General features: G+C 47.7%; 1 protein-coding gene across 4 annotated transcripts in view; it reads left to right on the top strand.

Moving 5' to 3' along the window:
- PLXNA4 (plexin A4) overlaps positions 1-21,033 on the top strand; it is a 449,429-nt gene that overhangs the window by 405,749 nt on the left and 22,647 nt on the right. For all 4 annotated transcript variants that reach the window (XM_017807798.1, XM_017807799.1, XM_017807801.1 and 1 more), the window contains 5 exons: positions 828-1,096; positions 3,526-3,592; positions 5,475-5,621; positions 12,416-12,575; positions 18,624-18,727. In XM_017807798.1, the coding sequence (XP_017663287.1) occupies positions 828-1,096; positions 3,526-3,592; positions 5,475-5,621; positions 12,416-12,575; positions 18,624-18,727 (747 nt within the window). The remainder of the gene's footprint in view (positions 1-827; positions 1,097-3,525; positions 3,593-5,474; positions 5,622-12,415; positions 12,576-18,623; positions 18,728-21,033) is intronic.

Raw genomic sequence — 21,033 nt, 5'->3', positions numbered from 1 at the left:
AGTAGGACAAGAGGGCACAGCCTTGAGCTGCACCAGGAGAGGTTTAGGTTGGACATCAGGAAGAAATCCTTCACAGAGAGTGCTCAGCCATTGGAATGGGCTGCCCAGGGAGGGGTGGAGTCACTGTCCCTGGAGGTGTTTAAGGACAGACTGGATGTGGCATCAGTGCCATGGGCTGGGAACCACGGCGGGGTTGGAGCAAGGGTTGGACTGGATGATCTCGGAGGGCTTTTCCAACCCAGTTGATTCTGTGATTCTAGGATTCTGTGACTGTGGAGCACAGGCTCCAGAGTTGAGATCCTAAATTCTTTTATATAAAAACTAGTTCAGTAACCTCTCACAGCTGAGACATATATTAGAGACTTACAAACCTCTGTGTCTCTTCATCTCCTCATCTCCTCAAACCTTGACCCCACTCTCTCTTTCCCATTCACTTTCTTTCTGCCTCTCCTGAAGTTTAATCCCAAACCTCTGTAAGAAGGTTTCTTGAAGGGATGAGAAAGAAGTTTTGGATAAAACTAGAATAAGACTTCAGTTTGACTAAAATAAAAATATAATGTGGTGTAGTACCACATCCAGGCACCAGCAATCCCTTTCTGAAGTGCTGTTCAGAGAGGGAAACACAGGATTGGAAAAAAATCATCTGGCTGTGAGTAGGAGTTCTGCCAGGCTTCCTAATCATTAGATGATGTGTGGACTCTCTTCCTCTCTCCCCTTAATTGGAGGAGCTGGAGGGATGAGGGCAGAGAGGCAGAAAATGGTGTAAGACCCATTTGGGGAGGTCTGAGAAAGGTATAAAGGCATAAACTCCCTTTCTTCTTGTGCAGGTCCCTGGCTACAGGCAGGAGAGGGTGGAGAAAGGCCTGAAGCTCTTTGCCCAGCTCATCAACAACAAGGTGTTCCTGCTGTCCTTCATCCGCACTCTGGAGTCCCAGCGCAGCTTCTCCATGAGGGACCGCGGCAACGTGGCCTCGCTGATCATGACAGTGCTGCAGAGCAAGCTGGAATACGCCACTGATGTCCTCAAACAGCTCCTGGCCGACCTCATAGACAAAAACCTGGAGAGCAAGAACCACCCCAAGCTGCTGCTCCGGAGGTGAGGATGGCTGGGGCTGGAGGGAGTTGGGTTGGGAAGCCTGTGCTCCGCTGTCCAACGTAATCATAGTCATCTTTGGAGGAAAGCTGTAGCTCTTGATTCCTCTCCTCCTTAACTAAAAAGTGGTCAATGATTGATAGTTACAGAATTGGGTTAAGTTACATTTAAGGAATTAAAAGTTCCAGAACTAAACTATCTCCGGATTTTCATGTGGATCCTCCATAAAGTTTCATAAGGGCAGCAAAAGCCCCTGCTTCCTGATCCTTATTTTGGACTCTCTGCATGCTTAAGTTGTTAAATTTAGGCTTATTTTTCCTTTTAACCTACAAACTCCAACTATGTTTTGTAGGATCTCATAAAACAGGCTGTCTTATATCCCTGGTGAGCAGTATGTCAACTTCTTCCGTCTCCTGCATGGGGTGTGGAATTCCCAGCTTTGTTTTTTGTTCCTTGATTACCTATGAACACATGGAGAGTCTTCAGCTGCACTGTGGGATCTCCTGTGTCTCCCAGAGCATTGGTGCTGGGAGTTTGGGGAAGGCAGCAGAAGAGCTGAGCAGGACAACAGAGCTGGTTTTATACGAGGCACAAGTTTGAATTGGTGCTTCTTGGCCTGGTCTGAGGTCTAAACTCCACAGTTCTGTGGGAAACCTTGAGTTAGAAATCTACTTCTCTGTAATTTAAGTGCCTTCCCTGCCTAAGGAAGTGCTGCCTCTTCTCCCTTTAGGATCAGTCTCCTTTTCATGGTCTGAACCAATCCTTCTGATCCTGAGTAAAATCAGGGGGAGTCTTCTGGAGAGGAATGGCCTTTGCCACTGCTCTGAGCCAACTCTGAGGAGCCCTCAGCTGATTATGATGGATGGCTTGGGCAGGGAAGAGATCTCTGGTGCCTTCTGGGAGGCTTTTCCTTTGGCACATGGCCCTCTATGGTCAATCAGTAGAAAAGGGAGCAGAAGGCACTTCCTGGCATTCAGGGCAGCAATGCCAGGGGCACAGGCTGGACTTTGCTTTGGTGTCAGTTGACTCCCTGATGTGATTCAAGCCCTCCAGCCTGGCTGGTGACCACCCTGCAGCGGTCCCCAGACTTCCTTTCTGTGCTTCTCCTCTGATGCTGGATGGCACTGCCTCCTTCCAACTGTCTCCTCCCTTCATGTTCTCCTTTTTCTTCCCCTTTCTCCCTCTCTGTCTTCCCTGGTTGCTCATTACTGTCTTGTCCTGAGCATCCCATCTTTCCTCTTTCTCCTTCTTCTAGCTTTTTTCTAACTCTAGTCCTCTTTGTTGGACATTACTGTGGCCTTTGGAAGGAGAGCCAGGGAACAGAGAAGGCACATCCACTGTTCCAAGGTCTGAAAACATGAGGAGAAACCAGAGACGTGCTTTGTGCTCTGAGATGGAGGTCTGAGCAGCACCAGCACAGAACACATGAATAGCTCAGTGCCTTGGGTCAGATGTTGGTGTGAGGTCCTCACACAATGATTTGGAGCAGCTGGATCCAACTTGATGCTTCCCTTCCCTCCCCATGAGTCTGTGGATGGAAGGGAATCTTCCAACACCTTTCTGGCCGTTTTGGAGATATTTGACAGAAAGAAGGAGCTGGCAGAAGTGATCTTCCCCCCTCACCTCAGTCCAGTGTTCATCCCACATGGCATCTACAGCTCCAAAGAGATTTTTCAGGGCAGGGAACAACAAAAACAAGCAAGAACCCCTGTGTGGCTTTGGTGAGAGCCAGGACAAGGAGGATCCACTTTAATTCGACCAGACAGGGACTTGTGCTTTCTACTTGAGCAGCACCAGTGCATGTAGTGGAGCCAACACAGGTTTATCCTGTGCCCCTGGTGTCCAAACCACACTTACAGGTCTGAGTTGGTCTTTCTGTAGGAAAAGTTCATCCTGAAGCCTCGAGATGGATCTCTGTTTCGTGGAGGACAGAATGTTCAAGGGCAAAAGCATGAGCTCTGTGAATGCTCCACATTGCCACACTGAGGAGTATAATCACTCCCAAATGCCAGAGAGATAGGCAGTGCTAGATGACTGCTCCCTAGAGATTTAGATCTGTCTCTCTTGAGTATTTATATAGCCTACCTGACATATGGCCTAGCTCTGAGCTCCTTGTATTTGATGGATTTATCCTCCCTGAGCTCTTCGCAGAAGATTCCCTCAAATGTTGTCAACTTTTTTTTGTTGTTGAAGAAACTGAAAAACAGACACACAGGGAGTTGTGGTCACAGGAGAGTCAACAAGGCAGTAAGAATTTGCAGGTTCCCTAAATCCAAATCATGCTGAAGCCTGAAATTGTCGTGCCAGACTTAGCACAGGGCTCAGAGATCTGGGCAGTAAGATGGACCAGGCCAATATTTTGATTAGTTCTTTGATATGATCAGCACAACTAAATCATTTCCAATTTGCCTTTTCTCCCTCCCTGATTTTAGGACAGAGTCTGTGGCTGAGAAAATGCTCACCAACTGGTTCACCTTCCTTCTCTACAAGTTCCTCAAGGTAAGAGGAGCCTGGAAAAACAGCTGCTTTAATACATTTCTTCCTGGTGAGGTTTAGTTGGGGCAAAAACTTCCCAGATATAAAGGAAAAATTCTTTTTTTTCCTCTGGAAGGAGGTCACTGCCTGATTGGAGATGGGCTGTTTTCTCATCCAGGAAGAACAAAGAGGGACACTTTGTTAGAGAAGCAGCCTGTTGGTCTTTCTCCTTGCACAGAGGTGGGATCTGAGGGTCAGTGCTGAAATGTGGAGGTTTTCAGACCATGATTGAGACCTGTATGGAAAATGCTCTCTTTTTACCAGCAGCCTGAGTTCTCCATCATGTGGTGACCCATATTTTCGGTGCGTGGTGGCTGGAGATCTTCTTCCACCTCAGTTCAGAGGCAGTTCTGAGATCCAGCCCCAGCTGGAAGGACACTCAGCAGCAAAAGAGTGAAAGAACCCTCTGAGCCCTCTTGTTCCTCCTGGAAGGTCTCCTTGGGGTGGTGGGTAGCAAAAAACAAAAAAAGAATCTTTCAGCCTTTGAGACCTGCTGGGTGATGGCAGGTCCCCCCTGGGGGACCCACACTGAGCCCCAGGCATGACAATTGCCAAGAGACCAAACTCAGAGTCAGCCTGTTGGGAAGGAGCTGGGCTTGCTCCTCTCCCCCACTCCCAGTGCAGTTGCTAAATATCCTCACACCTGACAGCCTCATTTGGACACAATAACCACCCTCTGCCTGGCAATTCAAGGCTTCACAAACAAACCCCAATCCCCTGAGCCTCCCCCAGTTCAAGGATGAGCACAGGGGAAAGTTTTGAAGGTCCCTGGAAGGTAATTTTAGTGACTTCAGTATCAGATCCCTGCTCTGAGCTGAAAGGAAAGGATATAAGGAGGTGACTCTCTAAAGAGCTGCTTTTATAATAGGCTTTTTTCACCCCACTCAGCTACTTGTCTTCTTGCCTTAGCCTGAACAGAGGCCTGATAAGGGCAAGAGACAGGCACACAGAAGCAATATGCTCCTGGCAGATAAGCTAATTAAGTGGGAGACAGGTGTAGGAACTGAAAAAGGGGCCACTTTGCTTCTGATTATTAACTTGTTTTCCCTGGGATTTACACCGGGGGAAAATGACCTCACTCCCTGAGTTGGGACACAAGAGGAGAGGGTGAGGAGGGGAGGAAGGATGAAGGGGGAAAGAGGCAAGAGGGGAAAGCATGAGGAGGGGTTCATGGCGGGGAATGTGCTGAGGGAGGGCAACAAGGGAGGAGAGGCTGGGAAAAGTGTGGGGAGAGGAGTGCAGTGAGTGTGAATGATGAGGGGAAATTAGGCAGAGGTGTGTTTGCTGGCCCTGCCTGTGGGCTGCTTGTTGCTGTCCCGTGTGGGCTCCACATGTCTGACATCATCAGTGCAACCACACAGACCCAGGGGCACATCTCCCCTGGCTCATGGAGCTGCTCCTGCCTGAGCATCCCTGTTTGCCTTCAGCATGAGGGTGCTCAGGGAGGCTGTGGACACTGCCCAGACACCCAGGATGAGGCACCATCAGTCCACTCCCTTTCAGAGCTGCCTCCAGGATCTCTGGAACCCTCCCCACCAGTGCAGAGCTCTGGCCTGGTGGCACTGACTGGAACAGCACCTGCAAGGCTCTGCCGGTCCCAGCACTGCCAGGGAGCACTGACAGCTTTGTCCCATGACAGGATACTGTGGAGTTGGCTTTCCAGGGCTGGTTGCACTCTGTGGAAGTGGAGGGTGACCTCTGCTCCTGGGCTGTATGGAATACACTGATGTATTGGTCTGGAGAGATCGGGGATAGCAAGCCACAGCAGTCACTGAGATGCCACGTGAGTTTGGTTCTCACCTCTCCTCCTCTTGTTTCACCTCATGGTTGTCTCTCACCCCTTCAGGAGTGTGCTGGAGAACCTCTCTTCTCCCTTTTCTGTGCCATCAAGCAGCAGATGGAGAAGGGTCCCATCGATTCCATCACTGGGGAGGCCCGGTATTCCCTGAGTGAGGACAAGCTCATCCGACAGCAGATCGACTACAAGACACTGGTGAGTGCTCTGAGTCCTGTGGGCTTGTCCAGAACCTTCTAGAAAAACAGAATTTAGAGAACAGAAGCCCATGATGGACATGCTGACCCTTTGGGACAATTATCCCCGTATTCCAGCAGGGTAACCTTGCTGAAGATTGATTATTAAAATTAAAAATCTCTTTCTCCCGTGAGGATTTCAGCGTCAAGGGATATGTCAGAGGTACACAGTGGAGGGACTTTAGGTCTGCTCTAGAACTTGTGCAGCCATTTCTCTTGAGGAAGCACAAGTCAAAGAAAAATGAAGTTGATTTAAAGATTTCAAGGGAAAGAAAACTAATCCCTGGCACTGAGTCATTCGCTTCAAAATGGAATTGTCTGCATGGTGCAAGATATACATTGCAGATGTGCAGCTTTAGCTTCTGCTCTGAGATTACACCCTTTCCCACTTGATTAAAGAGCATCAATTAAAGAGCATTAGATATCTCTTCTTAGTGTGTTTTTTTGGGCCTTCATTCTTTCCTGGATACGCTAAATCCACGGAGCTTCTAAGTCTCTGTAGGATAAAGATCACTTTCTAAGTCTTCAGTGATCCTCATAATTTTTCTCTTTCCTGTGCCTTTGTCCTCAGACAAACCCAACCCCAATTTTAGGACAGTCAGAAGATGCTCTAAATTGATCAGATTATTTTAACTGCAGTTTCGTATGAGGGACATTCGTTTCACTTCACTCTAGATAGCTCTGAAAACTCTGCCTAATCATAGAATCACAGAATGGTTTGGGTCGGAAAGGACCTTAAAGATCATCTGGTTCCAACCCCCAGTCGATGTTGGCTCCTTGACCTGTCTTAAACCTCAGCTCAGGTGGGCTGATGTTGAAATTCTGCTTGTCTTCAGTCTAGAGCTGAGCTTTGATCGAATCCAGGTCTGATGGGGGATTGGATTTTATCCTTAAATAAGATCACACTTTTATTTTGCGTATTAAAAACATGACTTTCCTGTTAAATCATCAGCATGGTCCTTCTTTGCTGTTGTTGTGGAGCAATTCAGAGGCTGTTCTCACATGGAGAGAGGGAGCAGAAGGAAGGAAAACACAGACACGGAGTGATCCCTTTCACCAAAGGAAATCCCCCCAGATCCTTTTAGGCTTGATAGAAAGCAGCCAGCAAAGAGTAGTAATTATACAGCAGCCTGAACAAAGCTCTCCTCCTTCCCTTTGTGCTGCTTGATGTTAATCAGCTCTCCCTCTTACATCTCAAGAGCAGACAAATATATCCCGATAGGAATCTCAGCAGATTTACAGAGATCAGCTCCGGTGAAGGAGATTAAGAAGAAGCAGAATGGGAATAGGATTGTTCTTCCTTTCTCTTTCTCTTTATTTCTGTTTAATTCTGTCCTTTCTCTACCTTTCTTCAGCAGTGTGACACATCTTATTAAAAATATACAGTCATGAAATAAAGCAAAGAACTGATTTAGTGTTTTTGATGTGGGAATTCCCTCAATCTCCTGCTCTAAACCAGCACTGTGAGTTTGCAGTTTATGGGGCTAAAATTCCCTGGGATGTTCACATATCCTGAGCGCTTGGCTGAGGTAAATCCCAATTCCAGCAGTGTGGCACATGGAAACAGGCTGTTTATTGCCATTATTCCTGGAAGACAGGGCCAGGCCTGCTTTTGGAAGGCACATACTCAAGGATCTTAGAGGTCTTTTCCAAACTAAGGGATTCTATGATTTATTCTTTAGCCTTCGTTAATCATGACCTGGAAAAGAGAAGCTTTGGGGTGACCTAATTGTGGCTTTGTGGTACCTGAAAGGAGCCCACAAAAAAAGATGGAGAGAGACTATTGACAAGAGCATGGATTAACAGGACAAGGGGGAATGGCTTCAAACTGAAAGAAAGTAGGTTTAGAGTAGATATTAGAGAGAAATTCTTTACTGTGAGGGTGGTGAGACACAGGAACAGGTTGCCCAGAGAAGCTGTGGATGCTCCATCCCTGGAAGTGTCCAAGGCCATGTTGGACAGGGCTTGGAGGAACCTGGGATAGTGGAAGGTGCCCCTGCCCATGGCAGAGAGGTTGGAACGAGATGATCTTTAAGGTCCTTTCCAACCTAAACCATTCTATGATTTCATGATTCTATTCCATGACCTAATATTTTAAATCACGGTTTTGAACATGGTTTGAGTGAACAGCAGATCCAAAGGAATTGACTAATCCAGGGAGAGAAAAAAAAAAAAAAAAGATGGAGCACATTCAGGCACCTGGAATGAATTGATTTTACAATACACACCTCACGTACTAAATTTAGATTGTTTTGGTCTGGTTTCTCTCCAAAACCAGGTAGCTCCAAGTTGCTGTCTGCCAGGTCCTACAGGTGTCCAAGGAAGCAGCCCTCGGTGTCTGAGGGTCTTTGCAGTCTGTAAGAATTCCTGTACTTACAAGGGAATTTTCAGCCAGGAGAAATTAAGCTACTTACAGATGTGATTTGCTGGAATAAATGGTTGCAGCTGAACAGTGGGCCTTCTCTAATCTGTGAACCCCAGAGGAACCCCCTCTCGTGTTAGTGCTCTTGAAAACCCAGCTACATTATCCCATCTATGAGACACAGGCAGATTTCATCCCTGCTGGCTGCCATCTGCCTTTGCCAGAATCCGTGGTGTTTTTAGCCATTCACCAAAGGAGAATCCAGATGCAAAACCCTCACTGCTGCTGCCACTGCTCTGCCTTCACTGGGAGGTGAAAAACCATCCATTTCCTGCAGCAGCTGCATTTCTGTTAATACAAATAACACAAGGGAGCAAAGAGATGTGTTAGAAGCTGTCAAGAGTGTTGGCTAATTAGTGTTTGAGAGTGACAGGGAGGAGATGCCCAGAACATCTGGAGCAGTGACCTACCCTGTGTGGTCCCTGCACACCTCAGTGGCTCCACTGCTGGCAGCCTAATGGGATCCTCTCTCCTGAGAACATAGTCCAGATGGATAAAGATCCTTCCAGCTGCCTTTGGTTAAGGCTTTTGAGGGAGTTTGGTGGCAGGAAGAAAGTCACCATCAAGATATTGGAAGAGGTTGCCCAGAGAAGTTGTTGACACCCCATCCCTGGAAGTGTTCAAGGTCAGGTTGGATGGGGCTCTGAGCAACCTGGAATAGTGGAAGGTGTCCCTGCCCATGGGTTGGGACTAGATGGTCTTTAAGGTGCCTTCCAACCCAAACCATTCTGTGATTCTATAATTCTATGACATCAGAAGGCTTTCCTATCCTTGGTTTTTTCGGGGGGTCCTTCTCCTTTTTCTCCACCAAGCCCCCTTGAACCTTTCAGCCCAATCTAGAAGGGAGAGAAGGATTTCTGTCCCTGGGACAGAAACTGTAAGGACATCCAGCTCCCAGGTCAGGCCACTCAAACACTGCAGAGAACTCAGAGCCATATGAGTAGTTGCAAGTTCTGCCTTTATTATTTAAATGTCAGTAATCTGTAATGGCCATCAGGGCTTAGCTGAGCTAAGCTTTGCATGTATATAAGACATTTAGAGACAGTTCATGACTGGAAGGGCTGGCAGATAAAAAAAAAACAAACCCAAGGATGTTGAAAAAGGTCAATAAACACAAATCCAGTGAGATGACACATCACAAGGTCATACAGGGGAAGGGCAGGGCTCAGAGATTACTGCTCAGTGTGCTCCCAGTCCCATTCCTTTTCATATTGACCCCACAACTGGCACATCCTCATGTGACACAGACCCCAGTGCGTGACAGAACAGCAGTGCCAAGTGCTCTTGTCCTCTCAGTGCCAAAACATTCACATCCTTGAGTGACACCGAAGTCTCCTCTCCCCTTCCTCCACTTCACCAGCTCTGCCCCTCAGGGCTCAAAGGCAGGTGGTGGCTGATGGAGCAGCAGCAGTGACTGCATTTGGGAGATCAGCACTGCAAAACTTCCCTCAGGGTGACTAATCCTGTGGGAATACAACACAGGCCATCAGGGGGTATCTTCCCCACCAGTGGACATCCAAGATTGATGCAGCTGAGCAGCACTGCAGGAGCAATGGGATTAGTTCTTTGTCTTAGCTTGGGTTTCATCAGTACAGAGAAAAGTTTCTTGCTCCACGAGAGCAGGAAAACACCAGTGGAGAGTTGATGTGAAACCTGGCACACGTATGTCAAAGCCACTGTGCTCTGGGAAGGGTGTTGGTTTCCATAAGTGATGTGTGAATTCCCTAAAATGTTGAAAAGAGACTCCTGATGGTCATTGTAATGAACACATGGAAGCTCAGGGGTTTACAGGGACTATCAGCTCCCCCATCTCTGCCTGAAACCCCTGAGAGCAAACTTCTTTCAAATATTGCCTTCCCTGCTCTTCTTATTCCAACTGAGCTGGCAGAGGAAAGGGTTGTGGTAGTCAAGGCATGAAGAACTGTGGCTCACTGGGCAGAGTTTTCTGACACCTTCCAAACCTGGCAGTCTGTGAAATTCGAGGATAAACAAGTTAAAAAGAGCAAATCCCCATTGTCACCTTCCAGCTGGTGGGTGGGTACTGGTGTGGGGGACACCAGTCAGCACCTGCAGGAGGTGTTGGGTCCTCTGGACCAGACATTGGCCTGGCAGGGCAGCCCAGATTGTTTTAAAGAGCACTAAAGGGCCTCTTGTTGGGGGCTAAACTGAACTCCAGCTGTTTGAATCAGGGATTAATCCCAGCACAGGGCTTGTTGTGCTTGGCATCAGCTCATTTCACCTCAGCTGAGATCAGAACTCTGGGAGACACCTGCAGAGTACCTTGGTCTCCAGAACCATGTGTGACCCCCATAACACTCTCAAAAGAGCTGTCCCAGCCTGCCATCCCTTTTCCATTTCCCTACAGGTGTGTAATAGGATAATTTAGGTTGGAAGGCACCTTTAAGGTCATGGAGCCCAACCATAACCCCAACAGCAGCACAGGCTCCCAGCAATCAAGTGTTTATTTTCTGGATACACCCAAGGAGTTTCCTGCAGGCAAGGACTGGGCACAGCCCAGGAGGGCTGCACAGGGCTGCACCAACTAAGAACCTCAACACTGGATGCATTTCAACAGGGCTTTTTATGTCTAATTCTGTGATCCTTTGAGATGAAAGATGCCACAGAACTGTAAATCTGGGCTGTTATTATTATCTGAATTGATGCTTCTTCAATACTTCTGGAAGTGACAGATAAATAATAGCATTATGATCTAATCAATATCTCCCCTTTCATCCAGCAAGATCACAGAGCTCTTTGTAAGCAAAATCTTCACAAGTCCCTCTTAGTTGAGCATAACATCACCAAAGGGAGCCTGGGGAGCCAGTGTGTAATTATACTGATATGATTTCACCCTGTTTTAAGCAACTTTGAGCTCCCACTGCATCTTAGTAGGTGAAGATAGAAGTGGTGGAGGTTCCAGCACCTCTTGTGTGCTACAGAAGGGAATTTACAGTCAAGATAAAATTTGTTTCAGGCACCAAAACTAACATGTCTGCACTTGTAAAAGTGGCCCAGGAACATTTAATAGCTATATATTGCCTGGAGCACCAGGGAACGCTCCTTTCAAGTGCAGAGGTGTGCTAAGTTTATAAAACTTTATAGACTTCACACTTCTGTAGCCAAAAGAGAGCAGAATGGTCAGTGCAGACATGGCCAAGGGTGAGCAGCAGGTTGCTCTTAAACACTCTTTGAGTGTGTTTAAGGTTTTCCCCCCTCACCACCCCATGTGCTTTGAATTTACTCTTGGACAGAGCCTTTGGAGAAAATTAAATTTTCCTTCAGAGAGACGAGAGGCCTCTCCAGTTGGGTCAATTTGATTCTGCTAAATGTGAAAGCAGAGGTTGTTGATGTTGGCTTGTGTTTCATTTTTAAAGAAGCCCTGCACTTCAAAATGAATCACATTCTTCTGAGAGGGGCCTGGTCAGTGCCATGGCTGGGCACATTTAAGGTTTAGAGGTTGAAGAGCGTTTTCACCCGAATTATCAAAGTCAGGTGGCACTGCAAGGAGACCTCTGCTGAATTAGGGCACCTTGCCAGCTATCCAGGAAGCATGGAATGGGTCAGAGGCCAAGGAAAGCTCTGGAGAGCCCTGTGGGTATCAGTTGGGCTCCAGCCAGGGTCAGACCTGGGTACATTTTTAATGGATTCTATGAAAAGTTTGCACCAACGACCATTTGTACAGAAAGCACCAGAACCCATGAGCTGGTATTCATGGGCTCTATGTTATGAAGAAAGAAATTCTTCCCTGTGAGGGTGATGAGGCACTGGAACAAGTGTGCCCAGAGAAGGTGTGGCTACCCCATCCCTGGAAGTGTTCAGGGTCAGACTGGAACAGGGCTTGGAGCAACCTGGCCTAGTGGAATTTGGGGCAGGGGAATTGGAATTAGATGATCTTTAAGGCCCCTTCCAACCCAAAGCATTCTGTGATTAAGTATAATGAAGATGCCAAGGAAATCAGTCTCAAATCCAAAGGGCTGTTCCCACAAGTACAGCAGTTCCAGCTCACAGGGATATGAGACACCAGTTCAGAAAAAACTCCACATCAGCCCTAAGTCAACTTAGGGGCTGTAACATCTGGGAGCCCACAGCACATACTTAGAGCCAAACACGGAGTTTCCTTTAATTCCCTGGGCACAGCTGTGGGTGCAGTGAATCCCTCCCATGTGAAACCAGATCCCTGTGCCCTCTTGAAGGAGGGAATGCTCTCAAGGCCCATTTTTCCCTACTGTTACACCCTAGATGGCTTGTGGGATGCAGAGAGCAGCCAGAGGGGCAGCCAGAGGGTGCCTGTGCTGCTGTGCCGTGTGTGGTGGGTCTCACTGCCTCTCTCTCAGGTCCTGAGCTGCGTGAACCCCGACAACGTGAACAGCCCCGAGATCCCGGTGAAGATCCTGAACTGTGACACCATCACACAGGTCAAGGAGAAGATCCTGGATGCCATCTTCAAGAACGTGCCCTGCTCCCACCGCCCCAAGGCTGCTGACATGGATTTGGGTAGGTGATTGACCCCAGGCAGGGGGGAACTGGGGAGGAGAGGCAGCCAAACCCCATCCAGACCCTTTCCTGGGGCAGGTGTCCCCTCTCCAGACTGAGTGTACCCTCAGAGCAGCAGAGAGAGGGCAGATGAGACACTGTGTTGATCTTATGGAATCTTTGGCCTTGAGGACTTCAAAAGACCAGCAGCCATTCCTGCTTTCCTGCCCACAGAATCCACCCCGGACAAGGGTGTGGAAAAAGCATGAGTGGGAATGTTCTTGGACCCCTGGAAAAAGAGTACCTGGAGCAAGGATGCTGGGAGGAGTGAGATGTCTGAGTTTGGGGTCCACAGGGAGATGTGATGCCACACCTGGAGAGTACTATGAAAAAAATGTAGGAAAATCTGCTCAGGGCATTGCTGTGGTGTCTGGTGTGGGGCTGGGGACTGCACTGTGGGTGCATCTGCCAGAATTTTCCCTCAGTGACCTTCACTGAAAGAGATTGGAGTGGAAAATGATGGGAATCTATAAAACCCAGCAAAGTTGTAGAGGAACCAAAAGGAGAAGGAATGGACCAAGGCCAAGAAACAATTCACAGCAATAAATGGAGACAGGAATGAGAGGTCAGGGATTAAAGTTAAGTGTCTGTGTGTGTGTATATGCAGGGCAGGGAGGGATTCCTGACAGAAATTGCTCATGAAAAGCAGTTAGAATAACGAGACAAGCTGCCAAAAACAGCAGCAGTTAAGAACAGATCATATACATCATCGGGAAAGGACCCACAATGATTCTGGAGCTGCTGCGAGTCAGCAGGGGGATGATGAGTGCTGGGGTGAGCAGGAGGGCAGGGAGGGCATGGTACCAGGGGCACAGCAGAGCAGAGGAGTGGGGTTTGCAGTTGGATCTCTCGACCTGTCTGGTGCTGGATGGCACCCACAGAGCCCACTGCCTTCAGATCTCAGACTGGGTGTGAGGGGGAAGCAGTTTGTTCTGCTGTGGGGATGAACGATGCATCCAAAATGGGATGCAGGAATTCTACCTGCCTGCTGCAAATGCCTGGGACAAATTTGGCTCCATAGATTCCATTAGAGCTGTGACAACCAACAGATACAGAAGTGTGTGTGTGTGTGTTTGTGTGTGTGTGTGCAGAGTCCCTGACAATTTTACAGCCAGAATCGTTGCTGGTTTAAGAAATATTGACCTGTTCAAGGCCAGGCTGGACAGGGCTTGGAGCACCTGGTCTAGTGGAAGGTGTGCCTGCCCATGACAGGAGGTTGGAATGAGGTGGTCTTGAATGTCCCTTCCAACCCAAACCATTCTGTGATTCTATGATCTGAGTGGTTCTGAGGACCAGAAAGTTCCAGAGAGAAGACATGAGCATGTGTACCCTTCAGAGGACAGGCTTGCCCACAGTGACAAGAGATGGGCTAATCAGCAGCTCTTTGGACAGCAGGGGAAAAGAAAAACAAAACACACAAAAAAACCCCCTTATCTAGTAGGAGAGTCTTGCCAGCAGCAGTGTAGTTGCTTCTTCACCATATCAGCTCCCGAGATGGGAGGAGCAGGGCTGCCGTGGGCAGGACACTCACATCCACCCACAGCTCCATCCCAGCTTTTTTCCCAGGAAAAGATGTTTGTTGGCATCCCTCAGCGAGGTTGAAGGAAGCAAATGGGAGAGCAGAAAGCACTGCTGGCCCTTAGGAATCATCACAGAGCTCTCCAGATCAACCTGCCCCGGGCTGAATCCTCAGGATCGCAGAGGGGCTGGACCAGCCCGTGCTCACAGGGAGTAGATGACTGTGATCTGGCCTTGAAATCGATGGCTTTTAAACAGCGTTTTCTATTACCATTACAATTTCCAGGGCTTTCTGTCCCTGCTTAGGCCGGATTGCCCAGGTGGAAGAAAGCAAACAAGCTAATGAGTTGTTGTGAGTCGTTAAGTGCAGGGGAGCTGCAGGCACGGAGACTCCGCGTGTGTCGCAAATGTCATAATGTTTGGCTGTTACCCAGCAACTCCTGGAGGGGGTTGTCAGCTGAAAGCACTTATTTCGGACACCCTGAGGTTACATTTTCAGTCCGAGTCCCCCAAATTGCAGCCCTCTGAGCAAAAAGACTTCTTTCTGCGGTGGCGATTTTCGTTATTATCATTTTTGAAGCCCTCGCCGCAAATGAAACACCCCGTCTTTGGGAACACGTTCAGGTGTGAGGATCACAAAACAGGAATTTGGCTTCATGCTGAGGCATTTGCTCTTCCCTGTGTTTTGGATGCTTTTTGAAAGGGGCTGCTGAGGTGGTAGGAGCTGCCAGGTTGGCTGCCTTGCACTCTGTGATGCTGTTTCAGGCTCATTGTGGACCTTATCAGACAAGTTCTTGCTGCCTCACCAGCCCTGCAGGATTAAAATGTGGAGTTCATTTAAACTGGAAATGTTTAAACTGGGTCTAACTCTGGTATATATTGAGTAAGGCTGACAGCTTGCACATATCCCCTGAAGACAAGCTGAGAAAGTTGGGGCAGTTCAACCTGGAGAAGACTTCAGGGAGAGCTTAGAGGCCCTTCCAGTGCCTAAAGGGGCTCCAAGAGAGCTGGAGAGGGACTTTGGGCAAGGGCTTGGAGTGACAGGATAAGGGGAAATGGTTTTAAACTGAGGCAGGTTTAGATTAGGTGTTAGAAGGAAATTCTTTACTCAGAGGGTGGGGAGGCCCTGGCCCAGGTTGCCCAGAGAAGCTGTGGCTGCCCCTGGATCCCTGGAAGTGTCCAAGGCCAGGTTGGATGGGGCTCTGAGCAACCTGGTCTAGTGGAAGTTGTCCCTGCTCATGGCAGGGATTAGAACTGGATGATCTTTAAGGTCCCTTCCAACCCAAACCATTCTGTGATTCTGTGACTCGTTCCATACAGGATGAAATTATTCCCAGGCATCTTTTTGTCTGTGTTCTGAAATGAACTCTTATTCCCAACAATGGTGATCCTTTCTCTATCCCAAAACTAGAGCTGAGTTTCTGCTCTCTTTCTAGAGCTCATCACACAGACATTTACCCCTTTTTGTTTCCTACCCACCTGCTGTACTGGTGCCTGCACACACAGACAGGGGGTTTATCCTCCTGTTTCCTGTGCCAAACTGCCTCTCACCTGGAAAATAAGACTAAAAGCAGCCCCCCAGCTCTTCAGACTAAATATTCAGGAGATGAGTGATCATGAAACAGGCATCAAGCCTGGGTGAGCCACATGCATTTGTTCCACATCCCATTGCTGTGCACAGGGTGGTGGAACTGAGGATGAGGAGTCTAACGAAGGCACTTGGAGTGAGCTGGCAGGTCTTCCATCCACCTGGGAATTTCAATTGCTTCTGAAAAATGTTCCCTCTGATGCACTTTTCTCCCTTATTCAATGGGCATTTTCAGGGTGACCCAGATCAGAGAGAAGGCATGGGGGAGGTGGAACATTTTCTATAGGACTTGGGGTGCAAGATATCTCCCCATCTCCCACTTCCCTATAGAGTCATTCCCTGGCCAGGCATTGCTGCAGCTCCAAGAAGCACCTCTTTGTCAAAGGCCTCTGGAATTTCCTTTTTTTTTTCCCAGCCAACTTGAACAGAAAGGTTCTTTCTTAAAAAAAAAAAATAAAAAGAAAAAAAAAAAGAAAAAAAAAAAAAAAAAAAGAAAAAGAAGAAGTAATTCCTGCGTGCAATAAAAAGATACACTATCTGCTGAATGAAATATAAAGGCTTCACAGCAGCTGTCTCCTGAGTTTGCATTTACTGCTGCTCCTGATTGGAAGGCTTGATAAAGATAATGGGATTTTTACCTCCCTCCCCCTCTGCCTCCCTCTCTCTGGAAGGTGGAAGTGTAACAAATTGGATTGGAGTGTGTCTCTCCTTTGTGCTGGCTCTGCTCAGATCTGATGAGAGAGGGGACAGGGGCTGCCAGCGAGGACAGAGCTCACAGTGCTCACTTAGTGCTGTGGAGATGGATGGCAGGGTCACCTTTTCCCTTCCCATTCCCTCTGCATTTCCGTGCAGATCGTTGTGTGACCACCTGAGCTGACCCTCACAGAGAAGAGGAGCGTGAGGTGGGACTGGGAAGAGCTGGGGGTCCTTTCCCTGTCATTGCTCAGATGCCTGATGAAGTGATTTGTATTTGGCCAGGGCAAAATTGAAGCCAGTGCTCTGCACATGCCCTGCAGGGTGTTTTCCTCCTTCTCTTGTGCTCTTAGACTGTCCCTTCCTCTTCCTCACATGATCCCTCTCTGCAGGAAGGCCAAGGGAAAGGGCTTGGGAATCCCCTGGGTCTCTGCAGGAGCACAAGAAGCTTGAGGGGACACCTCAGGATGTCCTCAGCTCCCCTGGAGCAGAGGGAAATCTGCCCTGAGGACTTTGTCCAGCCCTGGAATACAAATAAAACACAGAGTGAGGAAAGCTGTGCCCACCCTCCTATCAAAGCCCCACGCCAGGAACCTGTGCATCCCTCCCAAAACAGAGTGTGTGTGTGTCTCTCTCCAAAGATGAGTCAGGAGAGAGGAGGACCATAGGACTGTGCAGAGCCATGAAGGAGAGAGGTCAAAGAGACACCAAACCCAAAGGAGCACAGGGAAGGCACAGAAAAAACACTCTGTGACAGCAGAATTGGCTTTGCTGCCCTGTGGGGCACTTTGTAAAAGCACCATTTCCCAGCCCGACCTAAACTTCAGCATTTTTGTGCTCTTCCAAGCAATATCTGGGACCAGTTAGCTTCCAGGAATCCTGCCCAGGTGGGAATGAGCAGAGAGCATCACCCTCGGGCATCACAAGGATAATGTAGGTGAGGGTCTGAGGAGCTGGAGCAGATGAAGGGCAGTTCAGGATCAGTGCTCAGCCAACACAACCTTTGCTTACTCTCTGAGTATCCCCAGCCAAAGTAACACCCAGCAATAAACACACTTGCTGACCTCTTCCTGCTAATTTAAATGAGTAATAAAGGCAAGTGCAGCTTTCCCAGTGCATTTTAATTATGTGATAAGAAAACTGCTGAAACCAAAAGAAATTTGCAATGGTCCCTGCATTTTTGTATTAGGAAAAACAAGCAAGGGTGGCAGGTGATGCTTCCGTATCCAAGAGTTCATTTTAATTAACTCCTGCAAATGAATAGACTTTTTGCTTTGGCTCTGGTTGGGTCACTGTGACTGAAAACATGACAGCCAAAAAAAGAGCTTTGAATGGTCCAGGTTGTGATTAAACCACAGCTTTCCCTGGTGACACCAGGTGACAGAACATTTCTCTCCTTTTGGCCATGTTTATGTTTTCCTGGCTTTAGGCAAGTCTGTGAGTGCTCTGTGGGGAAAGCTGTGACAATCCTCCACATGACCCCATGATCCTGGAAGTCTTTCCCAACCTTAATCACTCCATGATTCTATGGAGCATCCTTCGAGATTTGAACAAAAAGTGGTACCCTGGGAAGTGTCAGGCTGCTCCAGTGCTGCAGGAGGAGGGGGTTCATCATTTCATGGGAGAGGCTGGAGAACTGGATGTGGTCAGAAATAGGAGCCCTTCTACCCATAGGCGTGTCCTGAAGGCTGGTGGGGATTAAATCCTCCACAGAGCAGGGGTTGGATCTGTTCTTCACTCTTCTCTCCATTGTGTCTCTGCTATGCCTGAAGCCAAGGGCTTCCTGCTCTCCATCCCTGCTGGATTTGAGATGCAGGAGGTGTTGTGTGAGCACTAGTGGAGATGAACTGAGCCCAGAACAGGCTTTGGTGCTGTGCCCAGGGGAGCCCCCTCTGTGACTGGGTCATGGCAGGGTCACATACCTCAGATATTTATAAAGGCTGTGTCTGGGCTGATACAGGAAAGAGAGCCAAGGATGGATTTCTATCCCTAACACAAGTGACATTCTCTCCTGTCTCATGGAACAAACACAAGCAAGGACAGGTTGGTCTTGGAAACAGCCACGTTGGGGCAAGAACAGGTATAAGAAATATAAATAAATTAAGAGTTAAGTGCTGTGAGTAATCAGAGTGTAAAGGCAGGTTGTGGACACAGGGATTGCCAGGGCTCTGTCCCTATATCAAAACTCAATATTGCTGTTCTTCCCACAGAGTGGAGACAAGCAAGTGGGGCAAGGATGATCCTGCAGGATGAAGACATCACAACCAAGATAGAGAATGACTGGAAGAGGCTCAACACCCTGGCACATTACCAGGTAACTGTATGAGAGGGTGGGTGGGAATCAGATCAGCTCATAAAATAGAAAGGAGAAGGGCAAAATATTCTTTTTGCTCAGGGAAGAGGAGGAATAGGCATCCCTGAAAGTGTTCAAAAGATGTGGCACCTGGAGACATGTTAACAGTTGGACTTGATGGTCTTAAAGGTCTCTTCTAACCTTGATGATTCTGTGATTTTATGACTACAAGATGCAGATGTAAAGAATGGTTGAGTGGGCAATAAACTGGACAGACTCTCCACGTTGAGTTTAGCCATCCTGTTCACTGTCCTTGTCAGAATTACCCAGCAGAGATGGAGCCAAGGGTAGGAAAAAACCTTTTTTCTTTCTCAAAGGAGGGGCACCCCTGGTGAGTGAAGGGTGTGAAGAAGAAATGTTGTCACGAAGACAACACAAGTTAACATTTCTCATGTAGACAAAAAAAAACCCAAGGCCTTCCATCCTCCTTTTTCCAATGCATCAGTGGCCTTCTAATCCCAGCAGAGTTCAGAAGGATGGAAGAGAGAAAAATGGAAAGAGGGAGTCTGAGTGTCTGGAAGAAGGAGGTGGGAAACAGCATCACTGGAGAACAGGGTGCAGTGGGGTTGTCACTGACCCAGGAACACTTGTTTTGAACCCCTGTCCTGGTCCTTGTGATCTGCTTTGGGATAGGACTTTCCCTTCATCTCTGCATGACCTTGAAATCCATAGTAGAGAGCTAAAGAAGTCTGAAAATATCTTACACGAGTGGTAATTTAATAAAAAATGAAGTTTTGGTCAAAAGCTTCTTCCTTGGAAAAAAACCAAACAAGAAGAAAAACACCTCATTAAGTTTAATCCAATGCTGACAATTTTGTCCTTTCCTCAATCACACTTCAGCAATCTATGTTTCATAACAAGATTATTCTCTCTTTTCATTTAAGAGCTGACCTGAGGAGGCAGCAAGCAGTAATTTGAAAAGGAAACAAAACTTTTTTCCCTTCAGATTGACTGAAACATTGCTGACTTTTTTTTTTTTTTTCCCAGAGAGAACAGGGGCATTTTCTATTTTATTTCAACAACAAACCAGGCATAATTTTCTTTCCTTCATGTCCTTTTTCCACGTTTGTTTTTTTTTTTTTTTTTTGCTGCAGGCAATGAGCTCCCAGCTATAGGATGAGCTGTGGCAGAACAGGCCCTCAGCTGCCAGGGTACATGGTTTCCTGGCTGTCCTGAGGGCTCACATGGATTGTGCTGGGACAGACACTGATATTCCTTTTTTTGCCTCAGTTTCCCCATCTTCAGTGTGGGGCTAAAACTACAAAGAGCCAATAATTGCCTTCAGTGATAGCTGAGGGGCTATTTAATTAGCCTCTGCAGTGCTTTGAAGATGAAAAACTCCATGCAAGTGCTAATTATTATTATTACACAGCCAAGAGTTAGACGTTGTTAGCGGGGGCTTTTTTCACCCATCTCGTTTTTGTGATGTCTTATTTATCACAGATGGTCCTGATATGGCTCTTTTAGCATTTCTGATATGGGACCCACATGTCTTGCTGGAGGAAAGGGGAGGTCTGGCTCGTTTCAGAAAGCTCTGTGGTCTGTTGTAACACAATCCCATGGCACCCTGGAGCTCAACCACTCCAAACCTGCTGCTTTTCCCTGTCTGAGCCCCCCCTGACACAGCAAAGGGAAAAGTTGTGGTGGTCACTTCAGTCCAGCAGTGGATTTGTCACATGGAAGGGGGAGACAGTGCACGGAGAGGTTGAAAGTGGAAAATCCAGGCATCCATTTCTTCACTGGGCACCCAAAGATCACCTGCAATCAAGGTGGAAGGAACAGAACGTTTCCCATCAGGTTTATCATCCACGTGGGACAGCCAAAGTTTGTTTGAAATTGCTCAGATGATTTTATTCTTCTCACTCTCCTTTTCTGCACAAGAGCTTCCTTGACAAGAACCTGTTGTCAGATTTACTGAGGTTAATGCAAAAAACGTCCCTGGAAGTGTTTGAAAGGCCTCTGGATGTGGCCCTTGGGGACATGGTTGAGTGGTGAACATGGCACTGCTGGGTTAATGGTTGGACTCAGTGATCTTAAAAGCCTTTTCCAACCTAAATTATTCTCTGACTCACATTGTCATCACTGGGCTTTGAATCAGGGCCTGAATGGAGCAGAATGTGTCATCAATTGTCCCCTTGCCCAAGTGCAGGATTCTAGCTGTGTAACAGCAGATTTTGTCCCTTTTTTATTAAAAAGACAACTCACTGAAGAAAGCGTTGGAAGCTTGGAGTCAAAACTACTTGTCCTGCTTACCCTGACAGTGGTTT

The sequence above is a fragment of the Lepidothrix coronata genome, unplaced genomic scaffold, assembly GCF_001604755.1.
Source record: "Lepidothrix coronata isolate B3197 unplaced genomic scaffold, Lepidothrix_coronata-1.0 Scaffold20, whole genome shotgun sequence".
NCBI classification, from domain to species: Eukaryota; Metazoa; Chordata; class Aves; order Passeriformes; family Pipridae; genus Lepidothrix; species Lepidothrix coronata.
Note: the sequence above shows the minus strand (reverse complement) of the source record. Positions and strands in the feature narration are given on the sequence as shown.